The following is a 26639-nucleotide window of genomic DNA, read 5'->3' as shown; positions in this document are numbered from 1 at the left end:
AACCAATTTAAGATAATCGGTAAAGCTCATAATTTGACTGATTTACGCTCATTAGAAGTGACATGCAGTCAGAAGCTTGTACCCTTCCCTGCAAACAAAATAAATATATTCAAGCATTGCACCTTTGTTTAATTACCTGGGAATTTGGGGAACGCTGAGAGTTTCCTGTTATTTTCTCTATATCAATGCCTCGGCTCTTGAGAGTTGGCTTGCCAACCGCTCAGCACCCATTTTTCCTATAGTACAATTTCGCAGAAGTGTTATTAACTCTGTCTCTCGTGTGCTCTCTGGCTCTCATTCGCTCTCTGGCTTTCTTGTAGCATTTATTTTGTCTTTAGCAATCATAGGCTGTCCCAAAACATTTCGCAGCTAATGGAATGCCGTTACTGATGGAATAGTGCAGATAATTTGCACACATCAAGATCCCAGAAAGAGCTATAGGTCATTTGCATTTCATTTGTAGTGCCTGAAGCATAATTTTGGACTGTTACTCCACTCTGCATTCAAACTGTCATTTATATTACCTTCCCAACCTGAGCCCTTCCCCCTCTCTTTTCGCATTGTATTTTTCAATTGAAAGTCCTTGTGATCAGCATATTAATTCTTGACTTTTTTCTAATATCAATTTAGAATACCTAATTATTTTTACCAATTAAGGGGCAATTTAGCATGGCCAATCCATCTAATCTGCACATCTTTGGGTTCTGGGGGTGAGACCCGCACAGACACGGGAGAATGTGTATTCATCCTTTCCACTTGGATCCCCTTCCCAGCTCAATTCAGGTAGAGCCCATCCCAATGGTACAAAACATGAAATGGAATCTCTTTCCCACACCACCTCTTCAGACACATGCCCACCGTGGCTTATCCCCATGCCAATTTGCATATGGCTTGGTTAATATTCCAGTTGTTATAAGCAACGTTTCTCTAATTCTTTTTGGGGAGTGTGCTGGTAATTCGTGTTAAATCTACAGCCTCAACAAATATTTGTGTGTGCCTGCACAGAGACTTCAGTGCAGTTTGGGGGAACATTAATTGTAACCCTCAAGGCCCTGTTAATTTATTGCCAAGTTTGAGTGCTCTCCAAACAGGATCTCTTTACTGCCTTCCCAATGTTTGGTCCCAACATCAATCACTATGACTGAATTCTCTCCTTTCCTATATCCTTTCAAATCAGTTCAATGTGTCCTTCACTGGCAAACCTTGATTGTAAATCGAGTTTGAGAAGAGATCCATAAAATTGCAAATGACTATCTCGCCGTATTACCAGCAAATTTCAATTGATTTGAATTGGCTTTAACTGTATGATTCAGCATTACCTGGTAGAAAATAGGACTAAGAAAGTAGGTTTTGTTGACTTAATTCGTTATTTCTTTCATCTGATAAGTTATCGTTTTGACGTTGCAAATTCGATGAGGAGAGTATTGTGGATAACACGTAGTGGGGTGGTCACACTGCAGATTAAAAATCCACAAGCAGGGAAGGAATGGGTGATTACCAGGCAGAGAAAGAGGACCAGGCAGGCAGTGCAGGAATCTTGTTTGTAATTTCCTGCAAAACAGATACCGCTTTGGATACTGTTGAAGGGACGAGCCTCTCAGGAGAAAGCCAGCAACAGCCAATTTTTGTGCACCATGGTTGGCTCTGCTGTACAGGGAAAGACTAAAAAGTGTGCGAATACAGGTAGTTGTAGGGGTTCAATTGTAAGGGGGATAGATAGGTGTTTTTGTGGCTGCACATGAGGCTTCAGGATGGTAAGTTGCCTCCTTGGTGTGAGGGTCAAGAATGTCTGAGTGGCTGCAGGACATTCCGGAGGCGGAGGGTGAAGAGCCAGTGATCGTAGTACACATCGGTGCCAATGACATTGGTTAAAAAAAGGGATGAGGTCCTAAAAACCAAATATAAGGAGTGAGGAAATAAGTTGAAAAATCGGATATCAAGGTAGTGATCTCAGCATTACTGCCAGCGCCACATGCTAGTCGGAGTAGAAATAGCCTGAAATATTGGATGAAATGTGGCTGGAAAGATGGTGCAAGTGGAGGGTTCAGATTCCTAAGACATAGAGACCAGTTCTGGGGGAGATCGACCAGTACAAACTTGATGGGTTATACTTGTGCAAGACCGGGATTGATGCTCTAGGGCGACTGTTTTGCTAGTGTGGTTGGGGGGGGTTTAAACTAGAATGGCAGGGGGAATGGGAACCCAAGCAGAGTGACAAGGGACAGAGAAACAAGGGCATTAATAAAAGAAAGAACAGTAAAATGCACAAAAGGTGGACAGGGTAATCAAGGGCGAGAGCCAGGTTGATTAAAAATGGCAAAAAGGCAAGCCTCCAGGCTTTGTGTCTTAATGCATAAAGCATTCGGAACACAAAGCATTCAGAATAAGGTAGACGAACTGACGGCGCAAATCAAGGTAAATGAGTATAATCTTGCAGCCATTATGGAGACATGGTTACCAGGAAATCAAAACTGGAAACTTAACATTCAGGGATATTTGACATTTCGGAAGGGAAGGAGGAAAGGAAAAGGTTGTGGGATAGCACTCTTAATAAGGGATGAAATGAGGATAATTGTGAGAGATGAACTAGACTGGATGATGTAGAGTCCCTTTGGGTGGAGGTAGAAAACAGCAAAGGAAAAAAGACATTGGTAGGGGTAGTTTATAGACCCCCAAACAGTAACCACGCTGTTTTTAAAAAAAGAGTATAAATTAACAAATAATAGGAGCATGTAAAAAGAATAGAGCAATAATTATGGGTGACTTTAATCATCTTGTTCATTGGGTTAATCAAGTTGGTGAGGATAGCGGGACTTCCGGGTGCAGCGATGACCAGCTAAGTCGCACGTTTCGGCAGCTCCCGTTGGAATGGACTTTTGGGCTCTTAATAGGAGCCCCAACGGCAATTTAAACGGCCAAAAACACTGTGCGGTAAACCAGAAGGGAATCCCCCCTGGACACGCGTGGATAAGGGAGAGGATAGCGGCCGGATTGCGGAGGATCCTCTGGAGCAGCGGCAAGGAAGGGAAGCTCAAAGCAAGATGGCGTCGGAAGGTGGCCGCTTGTTATGGGGCCCGGACCAACAAGAGTTCCTGCGGCGCTGTGTGGAAGAGCTGAAAAAGGAGTTGAAGAAGGAGCTGTTGGCCCCGATATTACAGGCGATTGAAGGGCTAAAGGAGGAGCAGAGGACCCAAGAGCTGGAGCTTTGGGTCGTGAAGGCAAAGGCTGCTGAAAATGAAGACGAAATACAGGGCCTGGTGGGCCCTTTGGAGGTGGAGGGAGCTTATCGAGTTCTGGCGCGAAGACCGAAGGCTGGAGAAATACCCCGAGCTATAGTGGTGAGGTTTCTCCGCTATAATGACAGAGAGACGCTCCTCAGATGGGCGAAGAAAACTCGGAGCTGTAGGTGGGAGAACGCGGTGATCCGCGTATACCAGGATTGGAGTGCGGAGGTGGCGAGAAGGAGGGCAAGTTTTAATCGGGCTAAGGCGGTGCTTCACAAAAAGAAGATCCAGTTTGGAATGTTGCAACCGGCGAGATTGTGGGTCACACACCAAGGGAAGCACCACTACTTTGAGACGGCAGAAGAGGCGTGGACATTCATTGTGAACGAGAAGCTGGAATAGTCGGGCAAGAGAAAGAACTTTTGTGACAAAGTGGTGGGGTGATTATGTGGGGCGAGAAAAAAGGGGGGGGGGGCTGGTTTTTTCAATTTGTTAATTTTGCGATCCTGGAACTTTTCTCTCTTCCCCATGTTGCGGGGGGGAAGGGGGGAGTATGAGGAACTGTGGGCGCCGGCCATTAGGGGCGGGACCGAGTGGGAAACGCAGGCTTTGTTCCCGCGCTATGGTAATTATGGCGGGAACAGGGACGCAGGAAGGAGGGGGCCTCGCACTGGGGGCCGAGGACAAGGGGGGAAGCCGAGGTCAGCCAGAGTTCGCTGACTTCTGGGAGCAACATGGGGGGTGCAACTACGCTAGAGGGGGATCTGGGGGAGGGGGGGTTAACTGGGTTGCTGCTGCTGGGGCGAAGGGGGAGCTGGTACGGGGTGGGGTGGTCGAGGCGGGAGGGCGCCTTCCGGGGGATATACGGGTACGTGGGAACCGGGTGAGGAGCTGGGTTAAAAAAGGGGATGGCTAGTCGACAAGGGTGGGGGGTAAAGACCCCCCCAACCCGGCTGATCACGTGGAACGTGAGAGGGCTGAACGGGCCGATTAAAAGGGCACGGGTACTCGCACACCTAAAGAAATTAAAGGCAGATGTGGTTATGTTGCAGGAGACGCATCTGAAACTGATAGACCAGGTCAGACTACGTAAAGGATGGGTGGGGCAGGTGTTTCATTCGGGTTTAGATGCAAAGAACAGGGGGGTTGCTATCTTAGTGGGGAGACGGGTACTGTTTGAGGCAAAGACCATAGTGGCGGATAGTGGGGGTAGATATGTGATGGTGAGTGGCAGATTGCAAGGGGAGGCGGTGGTTCTGGTGAATGGAAATGCCCCGAACTGGGATGATGCAAATTTTATGAGGCGTATGTTGGGACGTATCCCGGACCTGGAGGCGGGAAAGTTGGTAATGGGGGGAGACTTCAATACGGTGCTTGATCCAGGGCTGGACCGGTCGAGGTCCAGGACCGGGAGGAGGCCGGCAGCGGCCAGGGTACTCAAGGACTTCATGGAACAGATGGGAGGGGTAGACCCCTGGAGATTTAGTAGGCCTAGGAGTAAGGAGTTCTCATTTTTCTCCCATGTTCATAAAGTATACTCACGGATAGACTTTTTTGTCTTGGGAAGGGCACTGATTCCGAAGGTGACAGGGACGGAATATACGGCCATAGCCATTTCGGACCACGCTCCACATTGGGTAGACCTGGAGGTAGGAGAGGAAAAAGAACAGCACCCACTCTGGAGAATGGATATGGGCTTATTGGCGGATGAGGGGGTATGTTTAAGGGTGAGGGGGTGCATCGAAAGGTACTTGGAGCTTAATGACAATGGAGAGGTTCAGGTGGGAGTGGTCTGGGAGGCGTTGAAGGCAGTGGTTAGAGGGGAACTGATATCCATAAGGGCACATAAAGAGAAGCAAGAGGGTAAAGAAAGGCAGCGATTGCTGAAAGAACTTCTGAGGGTGGACAGGCAATATGCGGAGGCACCGGAGGAGGGACTGTACAGGGAAAGACAAAGGCTACATGTGGAATTTGACCTGCTGACCACGGGTAAGGCAGAGGCACAGTGGAGGAGGGCACAGGGTGTACAGTATGAGTATGGAGAGAAGGCGAGTCGGCTACTGGCCCACCAATTGAGGAAGAGGAAAGCAGCGAGGGAGATAGGTGGGGTGAGAGATGAGGAGGGAGAGATGGAACGGGGAGCAGAGAGAGTGAAAGGGGTGTTCAAGGCATTTTATGAGAGGTTATATAAGGCTCAGCCCCCGGAAGGGAAGGAGGGAATGATGCATTTCCTGGATCAGCTGGAATTCCCCAAGGTGGAGGAGCAGGAGAGGGCGGGACTGGGAGCACAGATTGAGATGGAGGTGGTGGTAAAAGGGATTGGGAGCATGCAGGCAGGGAAGGCCCCGGGACCGGACGGATTCCCGGTGGAATTTTATAGGAAGTATATGGACCTACTGGCCCCGCTTTTGACGAGAACCTTTAATGAGGCCAGGGAAAGGGGGCAGCTGCCCCCGACTATGTCGGAGGCAACGATATTCATCCTTTTGAAGAAGGAAAAAGACCCGCTGCAGTGTGGGTCCTACAGGCCCATTTCCCTTTTAAATGTAGATGCTAAGCTCCTGGCTAAGGTGATGGCGACGAGGATAGAGGACTGTGACCCGGGGGTGATCCACGAGGATCAAACTGGGTTCGTTAAGGGGAGACAGCTGAACACGAACATACGGAGGTTGCTAGGGGTAATGATGATGCCCCCACCAGAGGGGGAGGTGGAGATAGTGGTGGCGATGGACGCCGAGAAAGCATTCGACGGAGTGGAGTGGGATTATCTGTGGGAGGTGCTGAGGAGATTTGGTTTTGGAGAAGGGTATATCGGATGGGTACAGCTGCTGTATAGGGCCCCGGTGGCGAGCGTGGTCACGAACAGACAGAGGTCTGACTACTTCCGTCTTCATAGAGGGACGAGGCAGGGGTGTCCCCTGTCTCCGTTACTGTTTGCATTGGCGATTGAGCCCCTGGCCATAGCACTGAGGGGCTCCAGGAAGTGGAGGGGAGTACTCAGGGGAGGAGAAGAACACCGGGTATCTTTGTATGCAGATGATTTATTGCTGTATGTTGCGGACCCAGTGGAGGGGTGCCTGAGATAATGCAGACACTTAGGGAGTTTGGGGAATTTTCGGGGTACAAATTGAATATGGGGAAGAGTGAGTTGTTTGTGGTGCATCCGGGGGAGCAGAGCAGGGGAATAGATGACTTACCGCTGAGGAAGGTGACAAGAGATTTCCGGTACTTAGGGATTCAGATAGCCAGGAGTTGGGGAACCTTACATAGACTTAATTTAACAAGATTGGTGGAACAGATGGAGGAGGATTTTCAGAGATGGGACATGGTGCCCCTGTCACTGGTGGGTAGGGTGCAGGCGGTCAAAATGGTAGTCCTCCCGAGATTCCTTTTTGTGTTTCAGTGCCTTCTGGTGATGGTCACGAAGGCTTTTTTCAACAGAATTGAGAAGAGTGTTATGAGTTTTGTGTGGGCCGGGAAGACCCCGAGAGTGATTAGGGGGTTCTTGCAGCGTAGCAGGGATAGGAGGGGGCTGGCACTACCGAGCCTAAGTGAATACTACTGGGCCGCCAATATCTCAATGGTGTGTAAGTGGATGGGAGAAGGGGAGGGAGCAGCGTGGAAGAGATTGGAGATGGCGTCCTGCAAAGGAACCAGCCTACAAGCAATGGTGACGGCGCCGTTGCCGTTCTCCCCGAAGAAATACACCACAAGTCCAGTGGTGGTGGCAACACTAAAAATTTGGGGACAGTGGAGACGACATAGGGGAAGGATGGGAGCCTCGGTGCGGTCCCTGATAAGAAATAACCATAGGTTTGTCCCGGGGAGAATGGATGGGGGATTTGGAGCATGGCAGAGAGCTGGGGTTGTGCAACTGAGAGATCTGTTCGTAGACGGGACGTTTGCGAGTCTGGGAGCGCTGACGGAAAAATATGGGTTGCCCCAAGGGAATGAATTTCGATACATGCAACTGAGGGCTTTTGCGAGGCAGCAGGTGAGGGAATTCCCGCAGCTCCCGATGCAGGAGATTCAAGATAGTGATCTCAGGGACATGGGTGGGGGACGGTAAGGTGTCAGATATATATAGGGAAATGAGGGACGAGGGGGAGATCATGGTGGATGAGCTGAAGGGGAAATGGGAAGAAGAGCTGGGGGACGAGATTGAGGAGGGGCTGTGGGCTGATGCCCTACGTAGGGTAAACTCGTCGTCCTTGTATGCCAGGCTAAGCCTGATACAATTCAAGGTTTTACACAGGGCGCATATGACCGGAGCAAGGCTCAGTAAATTTTTTGGGATAGAGGATAGGTGTGGGAGATGCTCGAGAAGCCCAGCAAACCACACCCACATGTTTTGGTCATGCCCGGCACTGCAGGGGTTCTGGGCGGGGGTGGCAAAGGTGCTTTCGAAGGTGGTGGGGGTCCGGGTCGAGCCAGGCTGGGGGTAGACTGATGATCCTGATGTTTTGGCCTTTGCGTCCCTAGTAGCCCGGCGAAGGATATTGCTTATGTGGAAAGAAGCCAAACCCCTGGGCGTGGAGACCTGGATAAATGACATGGCAGGGTTTATAAAACTAGAACGGATAAAGTTCGCACTAAGGGGTTCGGCTCAAGGGTTCACCAGGCGGTGGCAACCGTTCATTGACTACCTCGCAGAACGATAAAGGAAATGGGAAGGTAACAGCAGCAACCCAGGGAGGGGGGGGGGGGGGCGGGACGGGAGCCCGGGTGGGTGTTTTTGTATAGATATTTGTATTAGGCTCTGTATATTGGATTGTTTGATTTTATTTTTGGCGTTATTATTTTTGATATGGCAGTTGCCATTTAGTTTATATATATATATATATTATTTATTTGTTAAAAACGGCCACTGTTATTTATACTGTTTTATTGTTGTAAAAAGGAAAACCTTTGTATTGTTTTGCTTGGCCAAAAAATTTGAATAAAATATATATTTAAAAAAAAAGTTGGTGAGGATAGCTACGACAATGAATTCATAGAGTGCTTTAGGGATAGTTTCTTAGAGCAACATGTCATGGGCCAACCAGGGAACAGGCTATTTTGGATCTGGTAATGAGTAATGAGGCAGTGATAGCCCGAAGATTGGGATAAATTCAGTAAAGGGGGACTAAAATGTTAATGAAGAAGGAGAAAATAAACTACGAGGGCAAACTAGTGAGGAATATAAAAACTGATGGAAGCTTCTTTAAATATATATAAAAACGAAGAGAGAGGTCAAAGGGAACATAGGCCCCATAGAAAATTAACCTGCAAGATAGTTATGGGGAACTAGGAATGGCAGAGGAGTTAAACAGATTTTTTGCATCAGTCTTTACAGTGGAAGATCTCATTAATACGAAAGAATACAATGGAGGAATGAAATACCATCACTAATATTAGACAAACTAAAGGCAGGTAAGTCCCCTAGCCCTGATGGCTTGCATCCTGAGAGCAGAAGTAGCTCCAGAGATGGTGAATGTATTGATTGTAATTTTCCAAACATCCTTGAATCCTGGAGAAGTACCAGAGCATTGGAAAATTGCCAATATGATACCCCTATTCAAAAAGGAGAGAGGCAAAAAGCGGGCATATCAGCCGAACATCTGTTGTTGGAGAAATTATGGAATCAATTCTTAAGTAATAGCAGCACATTTAGATAATCAAGCAGAGTTAGCATGGCATCATGGAAGGAAAATAGTATATCACTGATTTATCAGAGTTTATCGCGAAAGTCTCAACCAGAGTGGATAGAGGAGAATCAGTAGATGTGTTGTATTTAGACTTCCAGAAGGCAGTCAACAAGTAACCTCACAAATGGTTAAGCCATAAGATAAGAGCCCATGGTGTTGGAGGTAGCACATTGTCGTGGATAGAGAATTGGCTAATGGGCAGGAAACAGTGAGTGCAATAAGGGGTTCTTTTCAGGTTTGGTGACCTGTAACCAGTGGGATTCCACAAGGATCAGTTCTGGGACCCCAACGGTTTACAATTTATATTAATAACTTTGAGGAAGGAAGCAAGTGTACTGTAGCCAAGTTTGCAAATGACACAAAAATAGATGGAAAAACAAGTTGCGAGAGGGATATAAACAGTTTGTGAAGAGATATTGGTAGGTTAAGTAAGTGGGCATAAAGTCGGCAAATGGAGTATTATGTGGGAAAATGTGAAGTTCATTTTGGAAGTGCGAACAAAAGTACAAAGTATTATTTAAATGTGGAAAAACTTCAGAAAGCTGCAACACAGATGGACTTGTGGGCACGAAACACAAGGCTAGTACACAGGTGCAATAGGTAATCAGGAAGGCTAATGGATGTTGGCTCTTATTTCAAAGGGATTGGAGAACAAGAATAGGAAAGTCTTGCTGCAACTATACAGAGAGCACATCTGGAGTGCTGTGAGCAGTTTTGGTCTGCTTATTTAAAGAAAGATATTATTTCATTGCAGGCAGTTCAGAGAAGGTTCACCATGATGATCCCCGGCTTGGAGCGATTGTCTTATGGGCAAAGGTTAAACAGGTTGGGGCTCTACTCATTTGAATTTAGAAGAATGAGAGATGATCTCATTGAAGCATATAGGATTCTTAAGGGTCTTGACAGGGTCAATGCTGAGAGGATGTTTCCCCTCCTAGAGAGTCGAGGCACCCTCTCAGAATAAAAGATTGCTAATTTAAGACTGAGATGAGGAGGAATTTCTTCTCTCAGAGGATTGTGAGTCTGTAGAACTCCTTGCCACAGAGAGCTGCGGGGCTAAGTCCTTGTGTATATTTCAGGCTGAGATAGATTCTTGAACAGTAAAGGAATCATGGGTTACAGGGGAAGGACAGGAAAGTGAGGAATGTCAGATCATCCATCATCCTTTTGAATGGCAAAGCAGGCTCAAGGGGCCTTCTGCTGTTCCAATTTCTTATGGTCTCAGTAGAATTTCCTGCTAGGGCGTAATTGTTAAGCTACACCTAAAGTTATCCTTTTAATTTGGCAATTGCCAATGTTCATTTGCACAACTATTTCCTGCCACATGATAAACAAAAATGGGTGCAAACAAATGGAAATCAATGTAAGTGATCAGGTCCAAAGAAAGTTTCAGTATAGAAACTAACTTTTAAGCTGTCTAACATGCGCATTCTCTACTGCATGACTAAGAACCTGCAACTGTGGAAGCGTTTGAATTTTTAATGTGACTTGTACTGATCCCATAAAAATGCATTCAACGAAATAGAATAAACAGCGCAGGGACATAAGGATAAATACAATAAAATTGCAGCAGAAAAATGACTTTCCCACTACAAATCAAATCTTGGCTTAATTTGATGTTCATTTTGGGCCAGCTTAATTGCATTAAATTTGTGTGTATGACTCTTTAACCTACAGGTAAAGGCATTGTAATCAGCCTATATGTCGGAATCGATAGCTGGGTCGACAAGAGTGAGGATGTTTGGGAATAGTGCTACTATTTTCTGAATTTCCTCCATTTGCACTGTGCATTTGTTCCATCTTATTGATGGCACGTTTTGGGGAACAGATAAACAGGGAAGTCCATTGTACAAAAGCAACTGAATAAAGTTCTGACAGTCGGTTTTCGGAGCGAAACCAGTTGTAAGGGCATTTCTTTGTCTCAAGTAATGAAAGGACGATGGTGTTAAATTTGTCAATATCCTCCTTCATCTTCCCTGGATTCCCAAAGGACTTGACCTCCACAGCTAATGCCTTGATGGAATAGAGTACACAGCATTTGAAAGTGCAACCAAACCATCTCTTGCTTTTAAAGAGGACTAATGGATATTGATTTAACTGAGAGATTTGCACTGAAACAGTGTACTTAGTTTTACATTATCTTAGGAAGGCTTTTACAGTATCTTCTGAAGGGTTTCTGAGTAAGAAAAGGTCTGCACTTTATTTTGTTTATGGTTTGATTTGTATCTCAGACATTAAATAATGCAAAACCCAGGTGATTATTTAATCATGTACAGTCTATCTGCTTTTATATCAGTGCCATTTTAAATTCAGATTCAGGAACACTGCCATTTACACAAATCCAGCTCTCTGTCATAGACTCCTTAACCAATTTAAAAACGGATCTGTCATTTCTAAATGTTGTTAAGCAGCATTTATGCAATTGTCTTAACAAACTGGATAACAGTTTTGCTTTGAAAGTCTTAAGCATCAAGCATATTGCATGATACTAACTTGTTTTACTTTTGTTGTTTCCCCTCCTCCCATGTTTGTTCTTGCATTACCCTTTCTAACTTGTCCTCGGGTGGACTTTGCTGTGGCTGATGTGAATGTTGCATTGCATTAATAGCATCATGGAGAGATCAGAGACTTGCAAGGATTATCAAGTAAGTGACTTCAATTTTGTGAAACCAATCTGTGCAATATTGCTGGATTTTTTGGATGTGAGTTTGTAATTTTTGCAGCTGGTAAATTAGAAGCAGATGGAATGGAAACTGCCTTGGGAATAGGACAGTGTGCCTTAACTTCAAAATTACTGCTGAAAAATATTGGGTAATTGCATTTGGCTCACACATTACACAAGGAGCACCAAAGAATAATTGTCTGAAATGTTTTGATGTGATAGCATAGTGCATGAATGTTACTGTAAAATAATACTCCAACCTAAAAATTATGATCAGCATTGCAAATCTGACATTTATACTGCTGCAATGTTTTTCCGTTATTCCTGATGTTTAGACGGTCGTTAGTTCTCAGCCAGTGCAGGGTATTTTTGGATCATAAAATCTGATGCAGGCAAGGCTCTACTTTTAATTTTCTAATTTTTCTTCCACTCAAAATCACATAGCAAAGAAATGATATGCCTTGAAGGGACCAATGATTTGAATGTATCTTTGAACTGGCATAGCATTCTATATAGTTGTAATGTATTCATACCATTCTACATTAGATGTTTCAAGTGCTTCAGTTGCTGTAGGGCACTTGTTCACGCATGGTTGAATTTGTGTTTCTGATTGTCACTGGGTAAATTGGGATGTGTTTGTATTAGTTTGTGAATCTTGCTGGCAGAATCCATGTTGGCAGATGGAAGTGCCAAGAAGAAGATAAAATGCACCGATGACTACTATTTGTCTGCTTTTTTATGTTATCCTTTCATGAAACAGAACTTTTGTAACTTATTCTGGGTGGTCTACGCACTACAGCATGTAAGATCTGAGGAAGATGCATAGCATCAGGTGATGGTCTTTTAATTTCAGCATATACTGTCAGTTGACTGTCGTGGTGAGCCAAAAGTAACTACTGCTTCTTGAGCAGATGTGCTCACAAATTGGTTTCTCAGTTTGTTTAGAACTCATCTGAAAACGTGTTTCTTGTGTTAAGTGTTGTGTGACTTTTACTGTGACAAAAGGTTGTTGTGGGTTTCCATATTGCTTTTATCACATATTCCTGCCTGCACTGTATCTCAGCTTCTCAGTCTTAAAAAAGTATGTGAAATATTATTTTCACGGTCCTTTGAGCAAATGTGTTTGTAGAGCTCAAGGTGAAAGGGGCAGAGGAGAAGGATTTAAGATGTGAAAAAAACCTGGAGATGAATCTGGAGCTGTTATGGCAGAGTAAAGAGCGAAAGGCTCAAAGTGCTCCAGTCGGATCTGATTATCAGCGTTGTGCATCAAGTATGCTCAAATTTATTATGCCCCTTGAGCTTGAGGAAGGGAAGATGAGGAGAATAACAAGAATGAGAAATTTTGTTCAGGACAAAGACACTGGAGATTAAAAATGTGATTAAGAAAATTTACAGTTGCAGAAGCATTGCTCGAGTGGAAGGCATTTGCGAGTTTGAAGGAGGATCTCTCAGTGACTGGGAGGAATTTCTCCTTGGTGTAGTGCAGAAGAGGGGAAGGATCAGGGGAGTGTCTTTTGGTGGTGAGGTGTACAAGGAAGTTGTCAGAGTTTAAATGAGAAGGCAAGGTTGAGAGACGGGTTGTGCATATAAGTGGAAAGATGTTATATGGGGGGAAGGCTTGGGTAAGACAGGAGAGCAAAGTGAAGAGAGACAAGGACAGCCGAGAATGAGTTTTAAATCTGCAATGGTGAAGAATTACTCATTGCAGCAACAGGACATTGAGAGCTTGATAAATAAGTTGGGTTTTAAGGAAGGAACTGGGAGAGATGAAGGCAAGACTTGATGAGGGCCATACCACCATGCATGTTTAGGCAGAGAAAATGGTGGAAAATATAGCCAGGCAGAGTTGTGAAGCTGTTGAATTCAAATCTAAGATACGTTATTGAGGCAGAAACTCTATAAACATTGACAATTAGATTGTACATGTGGATGAACGGATACAGGTAAATGTGATTCGAAGCATTTATGGAGGGTAAACAGTGACATAGGCTGGTTGGATCCAATGCCCTGTTTCTGAATTGTAATTTCCTGATTGTGGATGGCAAGGGCCTTGTTAGTGTTGCTCGTTTTAGCCTTAGTTTAATTGCTCTTGTTCTGTCACCTTTGCTCTTGAGTCGCCAGGTATCTTTCTGATACCACCACGTGGTTCAAGTCCGAGTAATGATCAATAATCCAACACACCGCTTAAGATTTAAATCAACGCACATTTATTATATACAGCAATCAATACTTATACATTAATTTTACTTCTAAGCTATTTCCTACAACTAACAGGCCAATACTTAACTTTGGAAATGGCCCACCAGGTCAGGGAAACGAATGGCCTTTCGTATGGGTTCTGAGCCTGCGGGATTCAAAGCTGGTACAGGTCGATAGTCAGGAGTGCCTATCTCATAGCGAGCATTGGGACTTACTATTCCTCGTGGCTGTTGCAGAGTGTCAGCAGAAGGGTCTCGAACGGTGCGGAGAGGAGAAGAAGGGTCGATTTGAACTTGGCCCCTATTCTTATAGTCCCCAGGGGCTTCCCGCCTCTCGGGCGGACCTTGTACCTGGTTCCAAGTGATGGGACTTGGTCCCAATCACTTGGTTCGATATTCTCCAATGCTGGAGCGATTCCTTGATCGAGGGGTGGTCATTCACCTCTCTCTGTGTAAGCTCCTGCTGCCGCCGAAAAGTCTGGGTTAGCTTTGTGTTTCTAATTTGTAGCATATTGTTCCCGGGATTGCTACTTACTATGCAGATGGCTGGTGTGTTGTTGTGTTGATGGCTGCAGGTATTGATTCTGTCTGGCTTCCCCAGAGGCGAATACACGGTTTTACCTGCAGCTGTCTGTTTGAGTCCTGTTGGCTGATTTTCCCATCAGCCTCTTCCGTTCGCCATTTTAAATCGGGGTTTGGCCATTCTAATCGGGAGTTAGCCATTTTAAGCGGCTACATTAGTGAGTGAATAGATTACCGAGAGGAAAATGTTACAACACTTTTTACCGTCTCAGTTTGCATTAATTTTTCCAAACTTTCCAAGTTTTTTGAGTTTTATATTCACTTAATCATGTCAGTTTTCACAGAACTATTCAACATTTGCATGACTTGTTTTGCATGGTTCCTGCTTCCATGCTGAAAGTTCAGGAAATGTTGAGAAGCCAGACCCCCCAGGCCGAAATTGACACAGATCTGGATAAGCTGGGAGAGCATGGACATACATATCCGAGGATGCAAACTTATGGCAAGAAATAGAGATTGGAATGCTGAAAGCCATGATTCCTTGCAGCTCTCTGACACCCTCTTGTGTGCAAGCTACTGATCTGCAGTTTAGTAAAAGATAGGTTTGCTGAGTGTTTTTGCTGGTAGTGAAAGGTCTAAGTACCACTTCATAGAATCATAGAATTTACAGTGCAGGAAGAGGACGTTCGGCCCATTGAGTCTGCACCGGCCCTTGGAAAGAGCACCCAACTTAAGCCTACGCCTCCACCCAGTAACTCCACCTAACCCTTTGGACACTAAGGGGCAATTTAGCATGGCCAATCACCTAACCTGCACGTCTTTGGACTGGGGGAGGAAGCTGGAGCACCCGGAGGAAACCCATGCAGACATGGGGAGAACATGCAAACTCCACACAGACAGTGGCCTGAGGCTGGAATTGAACCTGGGCCCCTAGAGCTGTGAGGTAGCAGTGCTAATCACTGTGCCACTGTGCAGACTGTGAACATTGGCAGTGCATCTGTTGTGCAAGACAAAGTTTTAAAAGGACCAAATATTTAGAAGCCTGATAAGAACTCAAGAACTCGGAGAAGGCAATTCAGCCCCTCCGGTCTGCTCTGTCATTTAATACGATCATGGCTGATTTCATCTCAGCCTCATCTCCACCTTCATGCCCGCTCCCTGTAACCCTTCGTCCTGCTATTAGTTAAAAACCCATCTGTCGCTTCAAAATTTCTTTGGGGTCCGGTGTCCACTCTGGGATGGAAAATTCCACAGGATCATAACCCTTCAAGTGAAGTTATTCCTCCTCATTTCTCAGTTGTAAATCTGCCACTCCTTAGTCTTTCATTCTAGAATGTCCAACAAGGAGAAACATCTGCTCTACCTCTACACTGTCAATCCTCTTTAGCATCTCATGTGCTTCAATTAGATCCCCTCTCATGCTACTGAATTCCAGTATCGGCCTAAACGTCTCAATCTCTCTTCATAAGACAAGTCCTTCATCCCTGGAATCAAACTGGTGAACCTTCTCTGAACAGTCTCTCATGCATTTACATCCTTACTCAAGCAAGACGACCAGAACTGTGCATAATTGTCCAGATGCAGTCTTATTACGATCCAGGACCAGACCCCAACAGTTGCGAGGATGCTGGACATAAACCCTAATATTTTATTTTCAAGACTGAGGAAAGGATATTTTGCTCCAGGAGTGATTTCATGCACAAATAGAGATATGGTATGTTAAAGCAAACTTTATTACTAGCACCATATTAATATCTTCTCCATTATAAATACAAATGCAATTCAATTAGCAGTTAAATAATACTTAAGAATACAATTAAACAATCCGAACCTCTATCTGCATCTCCCCTCAAACAGCATTCATCTCAGGACAAAATATACTTTTAAATATAATTAGCAGACTCGAATACTTCCTATGAAGAGATGTCTTGCATAAAACACTTTGTGAAAGAAGTTCAGGACCCAGCTGCAGATTCTTGCCTGTCTCAACTACTGTTTAAACTGCCTACCTTGGAAATTGCACCTATCCTGTACACAGGCAATCTATAACTTACTGTCTTGAGATCAGCTGCTTCTGGACTGTTCCCAGTCAAATCTTTAACTGAACTGTTTTGACAGAAACTGCTAGTCTCTCCACAGATCAATCTAACCTCACTGTATTGAGTGCAGCTGCTTGTCTAAATCCATCCCAATCTAAAATTAAACTTTTTTAAACTGCGGAAACTGCTTCAACCCCATCTCCCATTAACTACATAATCTTACAAAGCTGAACACAATGTCTCTAATTATCTACTTCCCAGGAAACCCTCTTAATATAAACAAAAGTTCATTTGCCCAAACGTTTATGACGCATTAATTGCACTCTGTCTCCAAAAAGCCTAGCTGTCTTTCAAACCAGGATTTTTAAAAACCTGACTGCAGCAATCACATACTAACCCAGGCTTTTAATCCTTATTGCACCAACTACATACATTACAATATATCTGAAATTTCAACCTTCATCAAAGTCTCGCCAATGCCCAACACAGTTGTAACAGCACTTCCCTACTTTCTTTACACCATAATCCATTCCAAATGGATGCCAAAAATCCATATGCCTTCCTTATTACCTGCTGCACCTGCATCCTAACCTTGTACAATTCATGCATGAAGACACCTAGATCCCTCTGCACCAATGCATTTTGGAGTTTCTTGCCATCGAGATAAGTTGCCTTTTTATTCCTCCGACCAAAATGGCTCACCCCACATTTAGCCACGTTAAATTCCATCTGCCAACGTTTGGCCCACTTAACAAACATATACGTATCCATTTGTAAATTTCTTATTTCCTCATCACGACTTGCTTTCTCACCTATTTTAGTGCCATCTTCAAATTTGGCTGTAGCACATTCTATCCCTGCACCCGAGTGTAGATTTTATATCATTGGGGCCTGAGGACTGAACCCTGTAGCGTGCCACTAGTTACATCTTGCCAACCAGAAAAAGACCCGTTTATCCCCACTCTGTTTTCTGCTGGTTAGCCAATCCTTACCCAAGCTAATATATTACCCTCAACCCCCTGGGACTACACCTTGTGTATTAACCTTTTTTGTGACACTGTTTAATTTTAATTTTAAAAATTTAATTTAGGAGATGGAACATTAATGAAGCAAAAGGTGTTACCTGTTAATATTGGAAAATTTCATTCGGATTGATTTAGTCGTAGTTATGTCGAATTCACAAACTATATTAAAACGATTGAAGTAGTGAATGAAGATTCCTGTCTGTAATAAGTTTTGACTTTTAAGTTATTTCTGCTGAAATACAGTTCAATGCACATGTAAATAATGATTGTACAAGAGGCAAGAATCAAATTTTCTGATTGAGTTTGTAACATTTAACATCTAGCTTGTCTTGTTTATTTTGGAAATTGTGGACAAACTTGTGTGATTATTGTTTGCACGAACGGTTCTAGTGGTCAGGATAAGTTACCTTGTTCTGCTGTTGTCCAACGGAGCCTGTTTTCCATTTGATGTGGAAAAATGGGTCAAATATGATTCTTATACCTGGCCTTCGGTTGGTTGGGGAAGAAAAAATAACTTTACTTGTTGAAAATATTCAATGTTTTGACCTCAACTGTTTTCTGTGCTAGCAAATTCTATAGACTCGCCACGCTCTGGAGAATAATTTTCTCCCCATCTCAGTCCAAAATGGCTAACCCTGTATGTTTAGATTGTGACCCCTGGTTCTTGACACCCCTGCCACCTGGAACATCCTGCATCCATCCTGTCTATTCCTGCTGGACTCTAACCCCTCGTTATAAAAGCCAACATATTTGCTGCCTTTATCGCTTGCTGCATCTGCATGCTTACATTTGGAAAAAGACCCTTTAATTCCTACTCTTTGTTTCCTGTCTGCCAACCAGCGTTTTTCCAACTCAATACTCTACCCCACTCCCATGGACTTTAATTTTACATGCTAATCTCTTGTTTGGGACTTTCTCAAATGCCTTCTGAAAGTCCAAATAAATTTGTTCCCCTCGCAGTCTGAGGGTTGAACATTTCCCCTTGCTCATTTGACATTGCTAGCCTCTTCACCAACATTCTCCTTTATGAAGCCATAGATATTTTCACTGCAGCACGGTAACATTGCGATCTAGGTCCACTATCGCATGAATCTGTATTCATCGAATTTATGAACTTGGCATTTCACGCAGTTGAATTCAGTTGTAATGACATCATGTGTGTCCAAATAGATGGTGTTGCCATTGGGATTCCTCCAGACCCAGCTCTCGCAAACTTTATTATTGGGTTCCATGACAAAGGTGTCTTTGATGGAATGACACCTAACCACCTACCCCTTGCGTATTTCCAATATGTAGATGATGTGTTACTATATTTAAATCTGCAGCTGCATGTAATAATTTCTTTGCATGTCTTAATGGGCTCCATCCTGCACTCACATTCACCTTTGAAATGAAGCAGTCAAATGAACTCCCTTTCCTGAAATACTAGTTCAGAAATCTGTCAGGGGGTTCATTATCATGGTGCACTGCAACCCTACCGTCACTGGTCAATATAGGCATTGGGATTCTTCAATTCCATGTGCTGTAAGATTATCCTTATCAGCATCCTCGCGAATGGGACCAATGCTATTTGCTCACCACGCAAGTTTGAAGCTGAAGTGGAGCACGTCAAAAGTATCCTGTGCGATAGTGGCTACGCTGATCAGATTGTTTAGTGCTGTATATTGCGCAAACCCAGTCTACCTCAGATTGTCCTGGAAGGGCAAGGTATCTCAAAAGTCGAAGCAACAGACAAAACTAGCTGTTCCACACTGTTACTGTGCAGTAGCAACCGAGTGACCGTTGCCACATACAGGATGCTGCCGTCAAGCTAAAAGGATATGCTACCTATCACACAATAGTAATGTGGTATATGAATTTTAGTGCCAGTCTGATGCTAGGTACATTGGTAGGTCATACATCCCAGAGACTGGTGGATCGTAGTAAAAGACATGTTCCTTCTACCGTTTGCCATGGGCATGGTCCAGACCATCCCAACTAGCCTGTACTTGCAAAACACTATGTTCAACATTAGATTGGACAACATTTCCTGAATAATCCTCAATATGCTAAGGATTACACTGACAACCAATTTAAGATTGTCAGTCGGGCTCGTAGTTTGGTGCATTTGCATGTACTGACGCTATATATATTAATATACAGGGTCCTGTTTTTTGCAGACAGAAAGAACATGTACACACATTGTGCCTGTTTCAGCGAAGCAAAATGTGTGACAGCCATTCACTGGTTCATTCCTCAGGACGATGCCTTGACCAGAGTCCAGCTTCCTGGTTTAAATTTCCAGTTAACTGTCAAGCACCAGGAACTGGTGCATTTCCCATGGCAACACCTCTGCCAATCAGAGTCCATTTGCTAATCAATTTGTACTCTCATTCCCTTGCATTTTATTCTTGTGAAAGTCCTCATGTGTGCAAGACGGAAAGTCCTGACAAAAAATCTTTTTTTCAGCAATATAAAGTTATTGTATAAAGAAAGGAGAATCTGTTACTGTATGTTGATTGTAGTGTTAGGATACAGAGGTGAAAGGCATTGTGTGAAGTCTGCCTTGGGAAAGTGGGCAGCATAATCAACCCCCCCTTGTGAGTGAGTAGTGCTACACTCCGTATGCTTCACCCGATGCCTGTGTCTGTGTTTACATTGTGTATTTCTCGTATGTCCTATGTTTTTCATGTATGGAATGATCTGCCTGGACTGAACGGAGAACAATACTTTACACTGTAACTTGGTACACATGACAATACACCTAAATCAAATCAATTAAGTAACTTGGACTCGTATACATAGGGGACAGCTTGGACACTGTGTGAAGGGAGGATATTTTGTTTATTAAACAACCAACAGTAACAAAGATTTGAAAATCAACTTCCACTTACCTCAACAACCATTAAACAACTATGGGCACAGTGACACAGTGGTTAGCACTGCCACATCACAGCTCCCGGGACCCGGGTTCAATCCCAGCCTCAGGTGACTGCCTGTGAAGTTCGCACTTTCCCCCGTGTCTGCGTGGGTTTCCTCCAGGTGCACCTGTTTCCTCCCATAGTCCAAAGATATGCAGGTTAGGTGAATTGCCCCATATTGTCCAAAAAGGTTAGGTGGGGTTACTGGGTCACGGGAATAGGCTGGAGATGTGGGCTTGGTAGGGCTCTTTCAAAGACCGGTGCAGACGCGATGGCATGAATGGCCGCCTTCTGCACTGTAGAGATTCTATGAACAAGGAAATGTCACCGTTCCATATTGGTACAAATACAAAACCATATCAGCTCATTTCCACATACAAAACAAATGCAACGTATCACCCCGAGCAGGTTCCTCAACCGAAACAGAGGATAAGCCTGAGAATGTGTTATCATGAGCTGTGAGACTGAGCAAAGTCAATAAACTCTCTCAATAAAAGAACTGTGTTGATTTTGACTTCATTAAGCAGCTTGGATTCGATTAACATTCTGTTTTGCTGTTCTTTGTACTCGTGATGTATTTCATATTTCCGCACGTCATCATCAGGTACATGTTCCATACTCACTTTACCTGTCTATACCCATTTGCAGTCCTCTTGCATCCTTCTTGCAGCTTACTTCCTCACCTAAAATAAGAAATGAATCAAACTGTATTATAAACATAGAATTATGTTAATAAGTGATCAAAACTTAGCATGAGAGGTCAAGAAATATGTAGGTTTACCTGCCTACAGGGAGGGGGAGAACCAACGGAAATGTGAAGAGTGAATTGTGACAGTAATTATAGGATCAAGTAAATGTGATGGGAATTTTGATGCGTGCACGATTTTGACTAAGTATATATTGCTTGCATACAATTCAGTTGCTTTTCATTAAGAACAGAATTGTTTATTAATTGTCAGGAAGCAGAGACAGTTTCAAGTAATTGATTTGTGTTGGATATTAGAACTAAGGTATAGATTTATGTCTTTAATTTAGTGTTTCTGTGTAAGAAAGGGTTAAAACTTGAGTTAGTTAAACAAATATGTTTGTCTGTCTGTGGGGTTTTGTTTCATTTCATACTGGTCGTATTGTGCTTGGAGACTTTGATGTGAAAAGCAAACAGAACTTCGAGCAGGACTGAGCTGGTGCTTAGCAACCAGGGACCACCTTTAAATTAGATCTTTTGAGTTCAGTTTGAACTAGAAGCAAGGCTTAGCAGTTATAGAGGAAACAGCTCTGCCAGAAAGAGGACAGTGGAGAAGAGGAAGTAGGACAATGGAGAAATGGGAAGAATGCAAGTCGCAGAAACTGAAGAACAGCGTTCTAGAAACCAGCGAATGAAGAGAGAAGTCCCAGGAAGATTGAAGTCAGAGGGACAAATGGATCTGAAATTTGAACAAGGTACTGTTCATTGGAATTCAAGTAAAAGACAAAGAGAGTGCTCTTAGTTAAAGGGACAACTGCAATAACCAGCTTTAACGTAACGAACCAGGCACCAAAGGTAAATCAAATGTTTGGTGACATTTTGCTGCAGCCTGTGAATGAAGTAATGTTGCATTGACATGGCTGAGTACCTGAAATCCTGGAAATGAATCCTTGCTGATAACAGCAGAGGGGAAGTATTGTTTCGAAGAAGATTCTAAGATGTGTTTATTTGAAAGTGGAATTTGGGAAACACTTGTGTGGAAGCGAGAAGCTAGTGAGACCAGTTGCTCTCAGTGAGTAATCATCTGGGTGGATTTGAGGGAAAAACCATAGAAGTTCAATTGGGTGGCATCTGTCACTTGATTTTAGAATGGGGTGTTGTCTGATCACAGTCAGCCTGTTGGTTTCCAGAGACTGTGTATTTACTGAGAACATTAAAACGTAAAATATATTTTGTAACTTCAGTAATTCTTAAAACCTGCATACATTTATGAATGTAAGTGGGAGTGAAGGAGCATTGTACTCTAGCCAAATTTTTCAGGTTTATTAAAAAAATATTGTTTTTGTTGTTAAAAGCAGTCAGTCCGGTGACTGTTCATCCACGTTTTCGGGGGGAAAAAAGTATATAGGTTGTGGACCTATGAGCCAATGTTCCATTCTGGGACCTTCCCATCCAGTAGAAACATCAACTGGGATCAGAACAAAAACTAAAATGATCTAAGGCACGGTTTTTCAAACTAAGGCAGGGTGGCTCAAAGGCAGGTGTTGGGAGGACCACAGAGCAATTGGTCGCAGTGTTCCCGATCGCAGGAGAAGCGCCCAACAGCTGCAACTGGATTTTAAGAATTGCAGTCGCGACCAGCTTTTAAGTTGAGACTGCTGGCTGCAACCGGTTTTGAAATTCGAATGATGCAGAAAGCAGTGCGCAGGTCATGCACCCTGACATCACGCGCTCTGTACATCAATGCTTTTGGCATGAAATCATGAAGGAGAGATTCTTCCATTTTCTAACTGCCAGAAAGCAAGGCAACAGGAATGTGAAGAATTGAAGATAGTTTGTTTGTTATAAAGAAGAGAGGGCCAGAGACACAACCAAACAAGGATCTCACAACCGAATCTGCTGGAGAGAGCTGCACAGGAGAGTCCACAGCCGGACAAAGCAGTGCTAGTGTGAGCTGTATATAAACCTCCAGGGACGCTGAAATTGGGAACAAAGCAAGATAAAGATAATGTATGGTTTTGTTAATAGTGCCAATGCAAATCAGGATGCAAAGCCCATATGTGCTTTATTGAGGAACTATTGGCAAATGAGAATTGGATGCTAATTTTGTCTTAGCTTGCAGACATCTTTGCAATTCTGAAGGAACTGAACTTCAAATTGCAAGGGGAGGATGATGATTGCTTTTGGCATTGTGAAGGAATAGATGCTTTCCCAAAGTCATTGAAAGTTTGGCAAGCGCGAGTACAAAGCCGAAACTACTACATGTTCCGCACGCTGCTACGATTTTTAGATTTTGATTTATTGTCACGTGAAAAGTATTGTCTGCATGCAGTCCAGGCAGATCGCTCCATCCATGAATAGCATAGGACATACGATAAATACACAATGTAAATACATAGACATAGACATGGGGTGAAGCATAATGGAGTATAGTGTAACCACAGTAAAGAAGTTGCATAGAGAGATCAGTTCAGTCTATAGGAGGGCCACTCAGGAGTCTGGTAACAGTGGGGCAGAAGCTGTTTTTGAATCTGTTAGTGCATGTTCTCAGACTTTTGTATCTTTGACACATCGAAGAAAACAGTGTTAGCAAGGGAATTGTAAATAGACTGGCACGTCTTATTCAGTCGCGTCTGGCTGCGCTGATCAATTTTTGTCACTACTTTCCAGAGAAGTTTCAGATTTTGAAAGCGAAGACGTGAGTGAAAAATCCTTTTTGAGTTTGAGACCCCAGAGTCAATTATTAACTTACAGCTGACTCTAAATGAAGATACCGGACTTCTGCTCCTCACCTGTGACAGCACATTATAAACACGGCACAAGTCCTGTCAGCTGATGTCATGTGTCTGAGGAGAATCCAGTGCTGAGTAAAACAACCATTTTATTGCTTTGCCCTTCACAACGACCTACATGTGTGAGGTTGGATTTTCCGTCCTCACAAAGATGAAGACAGCACAAAGGAACCGGCTGAACTCTACGTCTGTTATGTGCATTACCCTCTCCTCCTGTGAACCTGATTTGAGTGAGATTGTGAGGACCAAGCTGGCTCACCTGTTGTATTAAAGATAAGTGAAAATGGTGTGTTGTGAAGGTCGGCCGATGTGGGTTACAAAGGTCAGCCAGAGTGGATGGCAAAGATTGGCCGGAATGGGTCCTGAAGATCAGCTCGTTGGTAAAAGTGTGTCCCGGGGGGAAAAAGTTTGAAAAACACTGATCTAAGGAATGCAAACATTCATGCTTCTTTAGCCCCAAAGACCATGTGAAAACAAACTTGTAAATGTTTTCTGATATATCTTGAAGCTTTTAGAGTGGACGGTGTTCTTTATTAGTGCAGTTTGTTATTGCAGCTTCAGATGGCATTGCTTATCTTGAAACTGAAAAGTTTTGTTGTCGGTATTTCTTTGCAGCACTTTGTATAAGGAATCTGTTATAAATCACATGACAAATTTTCATGAGTTTCTAATGGCTTCATGGGTTGAAGTTGTAGCTGCCCCAGCTGAACAGACGGGGAAGATTTGAGTTTTACTCTCCTTCCTGCTTGATTCTTTGATGTCATTGGAGTAAGGGGCAGTTTGCATTAGTCTGGGGAAGCTCATCTTGAAAGAAATTTAAAGTTTTCAAATTGTGGTCCAAAATCAGAATCAGAATTTTATATAAAAATGCAGCTTCACTATTCACTGCCATTTATATGTAAACCATCATAGAAACACTGAAGATAACCAGCCCAATAGAAATTTGTGTAGTTGTGATGGAGGATAATGCATTTGTAGTACTGTGTTGATCAGATTCATTTTAATTTTGAAGCTCATAATTGATTTTAATTATTTGTGAATGAATTCGGCACTTTATATTCCAAAATGTGATGTGCACCATCTTTTTTTAATCATGCATGGGATGTGGGCGTAAATGGCCAGGTCAGTGTTTTTGACCATCCCTAGTTGCCTTTGAGAAGATGGTGGTGAGTTGCCTTCTTGAACCGCTGCAGTCCCATCACATTTCAGCAAATTTAACGCTTAAATTGTGCCCAGATATTCTTCCCGCATGTTGGTAATATGCAATATGACCTAATTATCTTGATTGTTTTAGTTGTGCAGTGTGCATTTGCTGGTTCTAATGTTCACAGCAGCCACTAAGTGAATTTATTTTATGTTTGCCCACTCCTGAAGTGTGATAAATTGTTTCAAAATACATGCCTTACTGAAATTTCCTGTGTCTAAAAACTTGTTTATGTGAATGGAAAACAAACCAGATTTCTAACTCAATTATTGTTTTTTGCTCATGATAGCTTCAGTAACGAATAGTGATGAATCTCAGCCGGTGACTCCAGGAAAAATGAGCCTGCGACAGGGAAGGGATACATTGCATCCTCAAACCAAAGAGTTGGTCCATTCATCACTCAGCCCTGGAATCAGCAGCAACCATGGTAAGAATAACTGACTGTAAATGTATACAATTTCATAGAACATTTATTGTCGCTATAACTTAACAGCCAAATTAACCTCCTGCCTTCTAGTGTTATTTACAAATGAAGGATATCCTAGCAAACCTAGATCTGATGAGATGCCTTTCCATGGTTGTCATTAATGAGTTTATCATTTAGATCTGCCACCAAGGTGAGGGAGGGTTGTGATCTTTATATAATAATTGACAGAACAATGTAGAGAGAATATAAAGCTGTCTTTGCTGTTCATCTTACTTTGAAATGATGATGTGTTTTTAAGTTTAATGTCTTACAATAAAATATAATATGCTCTGTGAAATTTGGCTGGCATGTCACCTACATTATAACAATGGTGGCAGTTGAAAAGTATTTAACGGATGTAGAGCACTTTGGGGGCGGTATACAATGGGAAAAGTTGCCAGATAAATGAGAGTTATTTTTTTAAGGTGTGCGCATCTTTGTTGCTACCTAAAATTCAAATGTTTGTTTCTTAAGCCGGGAGTAGCATGTGTTTAAGTAGAAAAGATCAGCCTTGATTGAACAGTTTTGCCAAATTCAAACTGGTGGAATTTTAAATATTTAAAATTTTACAAATAACATCCAAAGTAGTTGGATTATAAGGGTAATGATGGAAGCAAAGGAAAAATGGTGCCGTCTGTTAATGTTTAAATTCGGACTGAGAACAGAACTGCAAGTTGTGGAGAGATCAGAGAAGCTAGGTTTGTTTTCCTTAGAAACAAGTAAATAATGTAAAACAATTTTCACTGGCATAATGGTTGGTAATGAGGGGAGACATTGGCAAAAGCACTGGGGGCTTGGGGGTGGTGGTGATGGGGGTTAGATGTGGGGAAATAGGGCAGCACGGTGGCGCAGTGGGTTAGCCCTGTTGCCTCACGGCGCCAAGGTCCCAGGGTCGATCCCGGCTCTGGGTTACTGTCCGTGTGGAGTTTGCACATTCTCCCTGTGTTTGCGTGGGTTTCGCCCCCATAACCCAAAGATGTGCAGGGTAGGTGGATTGGCCACGCTAAATTGCCCATTAATTGGACAAAATGAATTGGGTAATCTAAATTTTAAAAAAAGGATGTGGGGAAATTTAGTTGCATAAATCAAGTAAGATCTGGACCTGAAATGGGGGGGATGGAAGCAATTTCACTGGTAACTTTCACAAGAGTATTAAAAGAAAAATAAATTTACCAAGTGAGGGGGAGAAAACAGGGTCGTGGGGCTAATTGGATAGCTCTTTCAAAGAGCTGGCC

The 26639-nt window shown here is 43.3% G+C and overlaps 1 protein-coding gene across 3 annotated transcripts in view; it reads left to right on the top strand.

The window, feature by feature from the left end:
* osbpl8 (oxysterol binding protein-like 8) overlaps nt 1-26639 on the top strand; it is a 386181-nt gene that overhangs the window by 124724 nt on the left and 234818 nt on the right. For all 3 annotated transcript variants that reach the window (XM_072484706.1, XM_072484705.1, XM_072484707.1), the window contains 2 exons: nt 11520-11556; nt 25228-25365. In XM_072484706.1, the coding sequence (XP_072340807.1) occupies nt 11520-11556; nt 25228-25365 (175 nt within the window). The remainder of the gene's footprint in view (nt 1-11519; nt 11557-25227; nt 25366-26639) is intronic.

Source organism: Scyliorhinus torazame, chromosome 19 (genome assembly GCF_047496885.1).
Source record: "Scyliorhinus torazame isolate Kashiwa2021f chromosome 19, sScyTor2.1, whole genome shotgun sequence".
NCBI lineage: Eukaryota > Metazoa > Chordata > Chondrichthyes > Carcharhiniformes > Scyliorhinidae > Scyliorhinus > Scyliorhinus torazame.
Note: the sequence above shows the minus strand (reverse complement) of the source record. Positions and strands in the feature narration are given on the sequence as shown.